Raw genomic sequence first — 13,520 nt, 5'->3', positions numbered from 1 at the left:
TTTGTGGCACATAGATTTTTGAAGTAAGACCTAATGATTCTTTTAATTTCCTCAGTGTCTGTCATTGTGTCCCCTTTTTGTTTCTGATTTTACTGATTTGCATTGTTTCTTTCTGCCTTGTAGTTAGTTTGGCTAAGGGTTTGTCTATCTTGTTGATTTTCTCAAAGAACCAGATCTTAGTTTCATTTATTCTTTGAATTGTTTTATTTGTTTCTAATTTATTGATTTCAGCCCTGAGTTTTATTATTTCCAACTGTCTACCCCTCTTGGGTGTGTCTCCTTTTTTTCCCCCCCCTAGGGCTTTCAGTTGTTCCATTAAGTTGCTTGTGTGAGAAGTCTCAAGCTTCTTTCTGAAAGCACTTAGTGCTAATAACTTTCCTCTTAGCGCTGCTTTCATTGTGTCCCATAAGTTTGGATAAGTTGTGCCTTCACTTTCATTGAATTTTAGGAAGTCTCTAATTTATTTCCTGATACAGCTTTCATTGCTTAGAGGTTGTTAAGTTTCCAAGCATGTCATGACCCAACTTGTGGGTCACTACCCCACTAGTGGGGGTCAAATGACTCTTTTTACAGGGTTTGCATATCAGATATCCTGCATGTCAGATATTACAATTTCTCACTAGCAAAATGACACAATAATTTTGTGTTTGGTTTTGTGTTTCAGACCCTGGACAAGTGACTGAGATACCTATTTAACCAAAGTGAACCTGGCCTCCACGTTCTCCCAGCATCCTTCAGCCCCTACCTGTTAAGGCTGGCGTACCACACCCTCTCTGCTGAACTTTCCAGTCCTGGAGCTGGGCTTCCTCTCACCCAGAGGCTCTTCACTATATACTATATAATCCAGACATTTTAACTCTCTCTTTTCTGTCTTCGAGCATTCCCTACATACCCCATCACACACCCTTTTCTGTCTCCCCATCTACATGGCAACTTCCCTGGCCTCATTCCTTGGAACTAGTGGACCTGCCAAAAGCTGCCCCAACTGAACCTGCCTTTATACTTTAATTTGCCTTGAATTGGCTCATTTTGTCAGCTGAAAATACCTATCAGTTGTGGTAACCACAACCTGAATTGTGTTAAAGGGCTGAAGCAGTAGGAAGGTTGAGAGCCACTGCACTATGCTAAACCACTGTCTTGAGAGGAAGGAGGGCTTTTTGTTTGGTTGGTTGTGTTTCTTTGCTTTTTGAGACAGGGTCTCCCTACACTGCTCAGGCTGGGTAAAGTGAAATGTTATTGTTTTGTTCACTCTATGGCCCAATCTGGTCTTGAACTCTCAGCTAACCTCTTGCCTCAGCTTCCTGAATGTTGAGAATATAGTGCTAGCCTACCATGCCCGGCTTGGCTTGTAATTCTCTATTTAGCTCAGACTGGCTTTGAACACTTCCTGCCTTGTTGCAGGACATTTGATCCCACTGTGAACCCCAAGATTGTGTTGTCTACTGGAAAAACCTATTTCTAGTTATGGTGTAGCTCAACCTTAGCACATACTTTTAATCCAAGAGCTTTCTGCTTGGATATTGTAAACAGAATTAAATAAAATCAACCATAAATCAAGAGGCAGAGCAAGCAACCAGTTGACAGGAAGTGACCATAGGATTATTAAGAAAAAAGAGAGAGGAAGAGGAAGTCAGGAGGATGGATAGATGCACTGGAAGTAGAGAAGAGCGGTTTCTGAGATGGTGTGGGAAAGAGGGATTCCTTCTGGGACACAGGCTGAGTAGGAAGGTGAGCTGGGTGCCTTCTGTGTCTCTCTGACAGGCTTTCACCCCACTGTCTAGTTCCCAAGTCTTTACTGGTAAAGTCAAAAACGATTGAGTTTTGTTAAAAACAACACCGCCTCTGCCTTTTGAGTGCTGGGATTACAAGTGTTCACCATCATACCTGGCAGATTTCTTTACTGTTATTCCCTCATTTCAAACACCTAGAGTAATGACTAGTACAGGGTGGATGCTCAACAAGTAGCAGATGAGTGGAGTCTCGTGCTGATTATTTTGTATAGTCCATGTTGAGCATTCCAACATTTTTTTCTTATTCTTCAACCTCACATGGTTCCAGTACAACAGCTTGAAGAAGTCAAGTCTATGTAAATGTAGAGCACACATCAGCCATGAGAAATGTCATAGGAGACCTTTCCTGAGGAAGAAACCAGTGGCAGACCAAAGCAACAATTACACCAGAGTCCACCATGGCAAACCAATGTGCTGGGGTTACTAACGAGAATATGTGAGGGATCACAAATAGGAGCAGGGCTGCCTCAAAGGCAGCCACAGCACCGAAAAGCCCGGAGCAGCATGGGTCATGACTCACAGCCTCTACAGCCTTGAACTTGCTGAGAGACTCTCTAGCAGCTCAGTAAGACAGACAATATCCTCCAATCAACCTCACAGGAAAAATGTGGGCTTTCTCTAGGAACCTCTGCCTCATCTTTCCCCCAATTACCATTTACTGCTGCTTCATCCTTGGGGGAGGGGCCTCTGCACTTGCTGGTTTCAGAACTTGAACCTGTGTGTTGTTTACTTCCTGGTACTCAGGGACCTCCTATTCTATTCCTGGAGTATAGAGCCTCTAAGAATATCAAGATACCCTGTAGTATAAGGAACATGAACAGTGATCAAGGAAGGGGAATGGCATTTACATAAGAGTTAAGATAGGACATACCCAAGAATTTCCTGGATAGATTCAAAATACAGGACAACACAAACAGCCAAGATTATCCAAAAAAAAGGAGACTGGCAAAATGAAAGACACTTGCTATCAAGTCTGATGACTTGAACTGGACCTCTAGAAGACTGTCACAAGGTGTACTCTCAAGTCCAAAGATGCTATGTGCATGCACATGCCCACACACACGCACAGACACACACAAACGTAAAAGAAAAAAAAGTTGTATTAAAGATTAGCAAAAATCAACTGAGCATGCTGTCAAATTGCCTTCTCAGTTTCGTGATTATTCCCAGTGCTGTGCCCAGCCTTCATCAGAGAAGTTTACAGCAATGAGCAGTGGTTAATGCAAAAACTCACAACTAACCAAAATGCCAGGGGATACGAGATGGTGGGGTGTGCAACACTAAATGGGACAGTTGGATCACTCCTTCAAGGTTCAGGGAATACTTTGGAAAAGGGGCCGTGAAGAAAGAGTCAGAGAGGGAAGAAATGCAGAAAACAAACAAACAGAAAACCTTCTGGCCATGACATGGCCATGCACTCATGCACGCACTACAGCTCTGGTTATCTGGATAAGCCCTGAGATTGGCATGTTAACATTCCATCATGGATGGGAGGAGGGGTCCATAGGCCTCAGCCTTCGCTGAGAGACTATTGCCAGTTCACAGCCGTTTGGGAAAGGGGCGGTTAATTGCTCTTGGTAAGGGAGTGGTTTTTTTGTTTTGTTTTGTTTTTTTCCTTTGGTATGGTAGCCACTGATAAATTACCCTTGCTCAAGTAAAGAATAACCCATCCATGCTAGGCCAAGAAACTCAAATTAAGCCCAGTAGATCACTAAAAGAGGACATGAAATAGGAGGGTCCTTGTAGGAAAGAAGGGTTTTGTAAGACTTGGGGGAGTCCTACGTTAAAGTGAGACACGGAGACAGAGATCGATGCAAACAGCAAGGGGCCATCTTACTCCGTGAGGAGAGTCTACCCCAAAGAAAGGATTCTTTGGGTTTTTACATATTAAAGCATAAGCAGACTTTGGCAACAGCAACAGGCAGTTTTTCATTGGTGGATATTTTGATCTTTAACATGATTGGCCATTTAGGATCAGGGGATTTTTGAGGTCAGACTTCGGGTGGCCAGGGTCAAGCCGCCCGAGTGGTGGTTTTTCCAGGAACTGCCTGCCTTATCTAAGTTCTTGGGAGGGCAAGATGTACTCTGCCTCTGGAAATCAGTGTCAAGTCCCCAGTATCCTTGGTTGACCCCCCAGCTAGGTTCCTTCAGTTCCAAGTAGAGGAGGGAGACGAAAGAGGGGAAGAGTGAATGAAAATATGGACAAGAGTGCTCCTAGGTACGGTTTAGAATTTTATCGCAGATATGACTGATTGGGCCATTGGGGAGGGGGCTAAGTGGTCATAGCTCAAGTTCCACCATACTGGTCCTGGGAATCGAACTCAAGTCTTCAGGCTAGGCAGTAAACTCACCTCCCACTCCCTCAACCCCCAGTCACCGGCCCCGCCCAACCAGAAGTTTTGATTCCAGAGTCGACAATCTTGAAATGGTGTGGGATTATCTGAACCCTAAATTTACAAACGTTCACTTTTCTGCTGGGGTGCTTGGTGGCACCTTGGCAACTCCCTATCCTTAACTTCGGGAGCTCTTGCTAAAATTTCTGCCATGGTCCCTCGTCTGCTCAGGTCTCTCAACAACTCCCCGCTCTGCTGCGCGTGCGCAGTGTGCGCCTGAGGCCGTTGCGCCTGCGCGGGTGTCGCCATCCCACCGCTCCTTCCGCTCGGCTCTTCCACCGCGGGGCTGAATGGCCGACCCCGACGCGGTGGGTGTGGAGGAGGTGGCTGCTCGGCGCCGCGAGCACAGGTGACTGGCCCTCCTCCAGCCTGAACCCCTCGGCCCCGGCTCGCACGGGAGGAGCGGGCCTGTGAGGGGAGCGGCGACCCCGCCTGCTCGAGCTCTTTCCCTGGCGGCCGCGGCTCCTTCCCTGGGACAATATGTTCAAGAGAATGGCGGAATTTGGGCCTGACTCCGGCGGGAGAGTGAAGGTCAGTGCGCAGCCTCGGCGCGCAGAGCGGAAGCTCGGCGCTCCTTGGGCCCCGAGTCCCGGCCACCGCTTCCTGTCCCGCCAAAAACAAAGGTTCCGTCGTGGCTGGGACAGCCTGAGGCGCTGACAGTAGCTGCGCTGTCCGAGTAGATTCGCCCAGGCTTGCCGTTCCCGAAGCACTTAGCTTCTTTCTTGTTTACGGAGCTTTGAAATAGAGTCCCAGCATAGGGTTGGACATTGTGACCCTCGATTCCCTCACATTTATTTCAGCGTTTTACATGTATTTTTAACGGGATGGAAGTCAAAGGAGGGTTGTCTGGTGTTACAGGTCCTTAGAGTCTGTGTTGTCCAGTGTGCCATCTCTCCAGCTCCCTCCCTACCACCTTCCTACATCCGCAAGTTAATTTTTAAGGGAGACCAAATGGTTCCTGATGCTCTTCTGTGCCGCTTTTAACTCCCACATACAGAGCTTATCACAGAGAGGATTTTGTTTTTCTCAAAAGCACTTTTACACCAATCTACTTAGTTTTGTCAAATCTCTATCGGTGTCATTTTTATATTACCTAATCATAGTATCTATACATCCATAGCTGTTTTACCATCAAATGTGGCAAATCCTCAAAAATTGTAAAGCTCTGAAATGTAAGAGGAGAAAGAAGTGCCAGGTAAAAGCTCGAGCTTCATAGAGCTATACATTTGCACAAGCTTTTAGGTAAGGGTTTGGGCTGGTAGGAAATGATTACTGAGCAACAGGTTGATGTGAAAACTTCTGTAGTTGGCACATCTGAGGTTGTTAGGTTCTAGAAGGTTGTAATTTTCAGTATAGGATAACTTGAGAAAGTTAGGACTGCAGTCCTCAGATTTTTCCTCCATAGTAGCTGGAAAAGGGATGAGGGAGCCAAGAACAAGATAGGCCCTTTAGACAGACCCAGCCCAACTGGCCCTGCCTCCTATGGCTCAGTGTTGAGCTCATCCATGTACTAATTCACTGGTAAGGTTGGTTCTTTGTGATCCTGTCACGTCTCAGTGCCACCAGCTGGGACCAGGCTTTCAACAGTAAGCCTTTGTGGGGCATACTTCATAGCCAGACTGCAGTGTACATAGTAACAGTGACGGTGGAAAGTGTTTGCCTTGAAGTTCGCTCATAAACTGTCCTTGGTTTTCATGCTGTGCTCTGGTAAACACTGCCATAGGCTAATTTAAAAGCCTCTCCCAACAAATTGTGCCAGTCAGATCTGCAAATTGTATTCAGCAGCCCAGCTAGTAGCTTTTGTAAAGGTATTTTGTCCTTCTTGAATCAGTGCCTTTACATGGTGATTTAGCTTAGATCATTTCAGGCCATCTTTCAAGCTATCAGGTAAAGAGCCTTGCTGTCAAGCCCAATGACCACAATTCAGGCCTCAGGACCCAATTGGAGGAAGAGAATCTGCTCCTGCAAATCATCCCTGACCTCCACATGTACGATGCATGACACAGAGTGTGCACACAGACACACAAAATAACACACATTTTGATGGTGGTCAGTGGTCATGCAGCATCTGTAGGGAACAGCGTATGGTTGCTTTGCTAATGGGATTCTGCTGTGGCAAGGCCCTCGGAGACCCCTTCCTACTTGGTGAGAACCAACAGCGAATTTTGGTGGCCTCTATGCTTATTATTTACATCGTGTGTGCTACAAGCTCTCCTTGCTTTCGCTAGGCTTTTTATACTCATAGCAATAGTTTTATTTTGTCGGTCACAGGCAGGGCCAGGACCTGAAAGCCCTGCGGATCATTCTGTTTTTCTCAGAGGGGCAAAACCCTTCCTTTCCTCTCTCTGCCTCTATCAAACCTCCAGATGTGATCATTAATCATGGCTATTTTGGGACACATAATCATGTCCTTAGAGAAACAGCTGCAGTCACATTGAATAGGCCTGTGGCGATTGTGGAGAGCATTGGGTCCTTCTTGCTTAGCTGTTCTGAGAAAGCTGTGTCTAATCAACAGAGACTTTTTTTTATCTTATTAGCACAGACATAAAAAAATGTGGATACTGTGCCTACTCTATAAGAGACTTAAAACTTGGCTTTAGAAAGATGGAATCAGAAATTGATAGGTGCCTATCAGGAAAGGTTGCTTGATACAATGGCACATCTCTGTCAACAATTTAAAAAGTACTGTGACAGAGGATGCTATTTGATAAATGGACTTATACCCACAAATGGTTAACTTGTCTCACACCTTGTACAACGTGTAACCACATTTGGAACCAGCTGGGTATATGCTCTTGTCCACAGGACATGCCTGGCTAGACATTTATTTTTGGCTTGCTGAAATTGTGCTTTGTAGTACAAAATATGTACTTCAGTGTCTTCATTTTATGTCCACACCTCTTCCCCGCCTTGGGACCCGAACCCTTGAAGCTGGAGCTGGTCTCCCGCAACATCTCAAATAGGATGCATTGTGAGCTGGCAAGGAGGGAACCAAACTGTAGTCCTCTGCAAAAGCAGCAAGTGTTTCAACTGCTGGCCCATCTCTCCAGCCCCTCAAATGGGAAGCATTGTGTTAACATCAGAGGAGGATGAGGGTGCTTTGAGGAGCTCCCTGTTCTAGCTAAACCCATAAGTAGTTAGACTGTCGTTCCTAAAACAGGTGGCCGTTGCTGGTGCTGTTAGTTCCGTGGTGGTGAAGTATTTACTGATTTTAAACTTGCTGTTCTTTTAGGGGGTTACCATCGTTAAGCCAATAGTTTATGGTAATGTTGCCCGGTACTTTGGGAAGAAAAGAGAAGAAGATGGGCATACCCACCAGTGGACAGTGTATGTAAAGCCATATAGAAACGAGGTAGGCATTGGTTTATTTGCTAGTAAATTGTGAAACTGTGTATATTTTCCGACTATGAAGTGAGCCCACTAGAGAATTTCCATCCCTGTCCCCACTGAAACAATACAATGAAAATCCTCATCTTCATGTAATTAATGTAAAGTTTTTCAAAAATGTCTTCTCATTAAAATTAAGGTAAGGGGCTGGAGAGCCGACTCAGCAGTTAAGAGCAAGTAATGTGCTTGCAAAGGATCTGAAATTGGTCCCCCGAACCTGCGAAGGCCAGCTCACAAGTGCCTGTAATTGCAGTTCCGGGGGATCTGGCACCTCTGGCATGGGCACCTCCACGCACAGCAGACACAGTCACGTGTGTACTCACATCTGCACAACCGAGTACATACATACACATCGCATACATGGCGGGTCTTTAAAAAGAGTGGGAGGAGGGGGCTGGTGACATGGCCAAAACCAGGAAAGTGCCCGCAGTGCAAGCATGAGGACCTCAGCTCAGATCTCCAGCACCCAGGGAGAAGCTGGCTGAGGGGTCGGGTGCCTGTAACCCGAGGGGGAGGGGGGTTGGGGTGGAGAGTGGAATGTGGAGACAATGTGATCACTGGGCTTCTTGGTCAACTAGTCTTGTGTAATTGGTGAACTCCAGGTTGCGTTCACCCAAAATAAGATGAAGAGCAATGGAGGAATACTCTTGACCTGGACCCCAGGCCATGTGTGCACACATTCTGCTTCTTTCCATACACAGATAAATTGTTTATGATGATTGACTAAGATGTGATTTTGTTTGTATTGTTTCTATAAAAATACCCAAACTATTACTGTTGTTTCTGATGGAAGTCGAATTAACTGAAAATATTATTTATTGCTGCATATAAAAGCAGAATTTGAGCCAGATGGTAATGCACATGCCCATAAGCCCAGCACTGAGGCAAGAAGATGGCAAGTTCCAGGCCAGCCTGGTCTATATAGTAAGAAGTGTCTCAATACCCATGCCCCCTCAAATCCCAGGATTTGCAAAACAGGCGATAGGAAAAAATTTGGTACAGGCTGGCAGGCTGGCCGGCTGGCTGGCTGGCTGGCTGGCTTTCTTTCTTTTTTTTTTTTTCCTTAGCTGCTTTTCAGGCATAGTTCATGGTTTTGTTTTTTGTTGTGTGTTAAATTATTTTGGAGTTTTGTTGTTGGGTTGGTTTTTTTGTTTTGTGTTTGTTTATTTGTTTGTTTTGGCTGGTTGGTTGTGACAGGTTCTCACACTCTCTAGTCCTGTCTGGGCTGGAATTCAACTGTGTAGACGAGGCTGACCTGAAATAGAGAGCCTCCTGCTCCTGCCTCCTGAGCGCTGGTGTTGAATGTGAGTGTTGGCACACTGGCTTATTTTGTTGTGTTTGCTGTGTTAGGAAAAAAAGGAAACATGACTCCTGAATCGTGTCCCCACCCTTTTTAAACATTTGGTTTTGAAACAGGGTCTGGCCGAGATGCCCAGGCCGCCCTGAAACCTCGTCAAACCTCGCCATCCTCAGCCTCTTTGGTTAGCTAAGTCTCACTAGGTCAGCTCACTTGTGTTTTGCTTTAATTATGTTCTGTGAACTTTTATAAAATTGTGTGCATATGCTAAATGTGTTTCTTTTGGACAACTAATTTCTCTCTATTTTAGGATATGTCAGCATATGTGAAGAAAATCCAGTTTAAATTACATGAAAGCTACGGCAATCCTTTAAGAGGTATGCTGCAGTTCTTCATCTGCATAATTACAAGGGGCTAGGGAACAGGAACTGAATCAGTAATTTACAGTTGCTTTGTTTTTCTTCCCTCTCTAGTTGTTACCAAGCCTCCCTATGAAATTACTGAAACAGGATGGGGTGAATTTGAAATAATCATCAAAATATTTTTCATTGACCCCAATGAAAGACCCGTGAGTAACATTAACCTTTGTAAGAAGAAAACAGATCATTTAATAAATGTGCAAATATTTTACTTACTGACAAGCTGGTGTTTGCTCAGACAGTCTTCACGTGCACTTAAGTCTTACTGTTCCTGCCATAAGTAAAGATTTCCCTTGTTATTTAGGATCTTTCAATTTTACATGCATAGATCTAAACACCATTCAGGCCCCTAAGATGTAATTTGAAAGTGCTGTTGACTGGGTTGGGGGGTTAATGTCCTAGCAAAAATGAATGTAAATAAATCTTACAACGATTTAGAATCCTGCTTCCTTACCGTGACTTTAGCCAGCCTTTTGGGAAATTCCGTGTCTCTGGACTGGTTTGTAAGGTTCAACATGAGCTGTGCTGCTGTGCCAGCTCTCCTGTTTGGGGGCTGATGGCGCAGGGGCCAAAGCACCAGGCTTCTCCTCAGGCCTTAGTACACCTGCCACAGACAAGGCACTCTGCCGGAGTGGGCTACCTGCAAGCTGTTCGTTAGGCCTCTCACCTCTAACCCCCGAGGTGGAGTATCTTTCTTGCTAGCACTGAAGATTTTACTATTGATTATTCTTTTAGAAAACTACCTCCCCCCCCCCCCGACAGTCTCATTATGTAGCCCAGGCTGCTGACGTAGAATTCAAACACTCTTGCCTCAGCCTCCCATGTGCCAGGATTACAGGCATGCTCCACCATACCCAGCTTCAAGTCCTTTTTTCTCAGGTAAATTTGTAAACTCTAATCTTCACAGAAAACTATTAAAATTCCCACAGTTTTATTTGTGTTGTTTCAGGAGTACACTTACTCTCTAGAGGGGCTTGAGTAGACCCTTAACTAATTCTGTAGAATGTCCCTATTGAAATGTGGGCAGTGTACCTGGTAGGAAAACAAGATGGGAAGTTTGAGCAGCTTGCCATCTAAATTACAATTGAAGCAACACCCAGAATTTGGTATGTTAACTAATCCCATCTTCTAATTCAGCTAAAGAAATGAGTGTCAGGCAGGTGGGCTGGTAGCACATGCTTTGTAATCTTGCACATGAGAAGTGGAGGCGTGAGGTGCAAAGACTTCCTTCTGCTACATAGTGAGTTTGAGGCCAGCCTGGAAGGTCTGGAAAGCCCAGGAAGGAAGGGCTCACTGACTGTAGGAGTGTTTCATGGCAACATGGAACCTCTGAATAGAGTGACCCCTGTTTCTTTTTTATAGGTAACTCTGTATCACTTACTAAAGCTGTTCCAGTCTGACACCAATGCAATGCTGGGGAAAAAGACAGTGGTTTCAGAGTTCTACGATGAAATGGTAAGAGTTTATAAGGAGAGGGCCTTTAAAGACATTTTGGGGGGGTCAGAGTTCAGCTCTGGGGAGTTGGTGCTCTCCTGTCACTCTGAGGCTGAAACACTTTTACCTGCTGAGCGTCCTCACCGGCTCTTAGAGTGAGCTTTAAGAGACTTGAAGTTGGAGACCTTTGGAGTTACTGAGCCTTTTTTCTTGTCTTAACCCTTAAGATATTTCAAGACCCAACGGCAATGATGCAGCAACTATTAACAACATCTCGTCAGCTAACATTAGGAGCCTATAAGCATGAAACAGAATGTAAGTGCTTTAATGTAATCTGTAATGTGAAAGAATTCTTTGAATGATGGCTAATTTTCTTTTTTTTACTTAAGTTTCTTAGGCATTAAAGAAACAAGACATTAATTACCATAGATGACAATAAAGGGCTGAGTAAGGAAAGTAGTTGCTAATGCTTACTTTGAGTTTTTTTTGGTGATGGTTAACTTTAGTCTCAGTTCCTTCTTGATCCTCATAAACCCTTCAGAAATGCCTGCCCTTCACTGTCATGTGATAGAAGAAATGGACGAGACTTAGAAATAACTGAGTTCAGTTAATAGGGAACGAGGGTGTGTTTGAACTCAAGTCTGTGATTTCAAGGTTAGAGTCTTTGTGTGGCCTTGCTGCCCATTAGCTGCCCGTCTGAGAATAGCTGTACTTTGTGAATGCCAGATTACCTAAGGCATCCACAAGGTGGCGATGTTGGCTGCAAGCAGGAATTTAGCCAACAAGCACAGGTAAGTAGATGCATCTTATTCTGTAACTTTCAGTGACTCCAGCTAGACTTTTATGTTGATTTTTGCTTTTATATTGCTAGGGTTAAATCTAACACGTCACCTCGGCACACATCACCAACCTCTAGAAATTTTCAAATAGCAGCATTCTTTTGTCAGCATGAATACGTGTAATAATAGTTAAAATGTTTTACATGTCACATGGTGTTCACAGTGGCTCATTTAAGGTCTTCTGAACGGGGCTGGGAAGGTGGCCTGCTTGGTGAGGTACTTCTGTGCTCACGGGTCTGAGTTTGGATCCCCAGCACCTCTGCAAAAAGCTGGATATGATGGCAGGAGCCTGAAACCCTAAAACTCGTGACGCAAAGATGAGAAGATCCCTGGGGCTTGCTGACGAGCGGTTCTCGCCCAGTCAGTGAGCTCCAGATCCAGTGAGGACTGTCGAAACAGGAGAGCAGTGGAGGAGATGTTGCTCGCTGGCCTCCATGCACATGCGCATACATGCACACATATATGTGCACACAGTCTCCTCAACAAATACTGTGAGAGCTGTGTCATTGTAACTCATAAATGAGGAAGTCAGTGTAGAAATGTGAACTTGTGAGCTAACAACATCATGGCTAGTGAGCTAGATTTCAAATTTAGTCACTTTTGTTCTCTTTTTGGAAAAAAAGCTAGAGGCTTATTTTGGTAGTATGATTTTGTTATGTAAATTGTACCTGTACATTACTTCAGAATATTTTCGGTTGGTTCACTGTCGTTTCTTGGGTTTGTATGCCCCATATTCCAAAGTAATCTGTATCTAGAGAAAAACAAAGAAATAATGTCTCTAAGCCTTAAGTGTGAGTTAGAAGCTGCAGTTTCATTTTAGAAAGCAGTATGACACCTCTGTGAGGAATTTATACTTCCTACCTTTTCTACCCGTCGTGTTCAATGTTCTGTGTCTCAGATTGTCCATGGTTCGTCCTGGAGACAGTGGCCTTAGGAAATGCTGTCTGCCTCTCTGTGGTTCATCTTAATGTGAGAGGGAAGCATATTCAGCTCAACTATTCTTTTTCAGTTGCAGAACTTGAAGTGAAAACCAGAGAAAAACTAGAAGCTGCCAAGAAAAAAACAAGCTTTGAAATTGCAGAGCTTAAGGAGAGATTAAAAGCAAGTCGTGAAACTATAAATTGTTTGAAAAATGAAATCAGAAAGCTTGAAGAGGATGATCAGACGAAAGACATATGAGCAGCTGGTAGTAAGATAACCGGAAAGCAGGCCTCAGCAGGAGGGACTTGGTGCAGACGCTGCTGCCTGTGCGTCTCCTGGCCCTGGGTTTCTCGGCGGTGAAGTCAGTGCTCACACTGCTCAAGCCGTCTTTCCTGGGACATACATCTCTGTTCTAAGACTTGATGCTGGGTAGCATTCCATGATATGAAGCACAATTTTTAAAGTATTTGTTTTTTTATTTTTTTTTTAATTGAATTATGTGTGTAGTTTATTTTCCTTCAGGTAGGCATCAGAATTCTGTTGTAAAGTCTTAACTTGTGCAGATTTTGTACTTCTCTACTAATTAGAATTAGTGGCAGTATGTGTATTTAGTTCTCCAGGCCGTCTGCCCCAGTCTACCTCTTTTGTATGTGATGTATCTGGTAGGGAATAAATGCAGTTGACTGCTCCTACATCTGCCTCGTGTGACTTCTCTAGTCATTTCCCACCTGCGGTTTTACATAAACATTTGTCATTTTCTGAGACTGTCATACAATGCAAATTTGGTTATATTCACCCCTACCTCCTCCCAGACCCACCCTGACCCACTTACTCTCCAGCTTAATGTTCTCTTTTTCATTTTTATGTTAACCCATCAACCCCAGTGTGTGCTCTCCATGTGCTTCAGGGAGTGGAATCCTGACACAGCCTTAAAGAAAATTGACTCCCTCTCCCCCAGAAGCCATCATCTGTCTGTAGATGGTCAGTTAGGGGTGGGGGCTCTTCAGAACACTTCCTCCTCACACCTGGATCACAGTACA

At 44.5% G+C, this 13,520-nt stretch overlaps 1 protein-coding gene across 1 annotated transcript; it reads left to right on the top strand.

The window, feature by feature from the left end:
- The first annotated feature begins 4,418 nt into the window (after window positions 1-4,418).
- Yeats4 (YEATS domain containing 4) lies at window positions 4,419-13,174 on the top strand. Its single transcript, XM_055625829.1, has 7 exons — window positions 4,419-4,714; window positions 7,416-7,535; window positions 9,178-9,244; window positions 9,341-9,435; window positions 10,649-10,741; window positions 10,948-11,035; window positions 12,569-13,174. Exons 1-7 carry the CDS (start codon window positions 4,664-4,666, stop codon window positions 12,736-12,738), a joined length of 684 nt encoding a protein of 227 aa, XP_055481804.1. The 5' UTR covers window positions 4,419-4,663; the 3' UTR covers window positions 12,739-13,174.
- Window positions 13,175-13,520: the final 346 nt, after the last annotated feature.

Source organism: Psammomys obesus, unplaced genomic scaffold (genome assembly GCF_907164565.1).
Source record: "Psammomys obesus unplaced genomic scaffold, mPsaObe1.curated_primary_1811, whole genome shotgun sequence".
Lineage (NCBI taxonomy): Eukaryota > Metazoa > Chordata > Mammalia > Rodentia > Muridae > Psammomys > Psammomys obesus.
This window is presented reverse-complemented; position numbering and strand designations above follow the sequence as displayed.

Coding starts and splice junctions, on each gene's coding strand:
- Yeats4 (XM_055625829.1), top strand. CDS start 4,664: ATGTTCAAGAGAATGGCGGAATTTGGGCCTGACTCCGGCGGGAGAGTG. Junction 7,536..9,177: donor TAAAGCCATATAGAAACGAG/GTAGGCATTGGT, acceptor TCTCTATTTTAG/GATATGTCAGCATATGTGAA. Junction 11,036..12,568: donor CTATAAGCATGAAACAGAAT/GTAAGTGCTTTA, acceptor ATTCTTTTTCAG/TTGCAGAACTTGAAGTGAAA.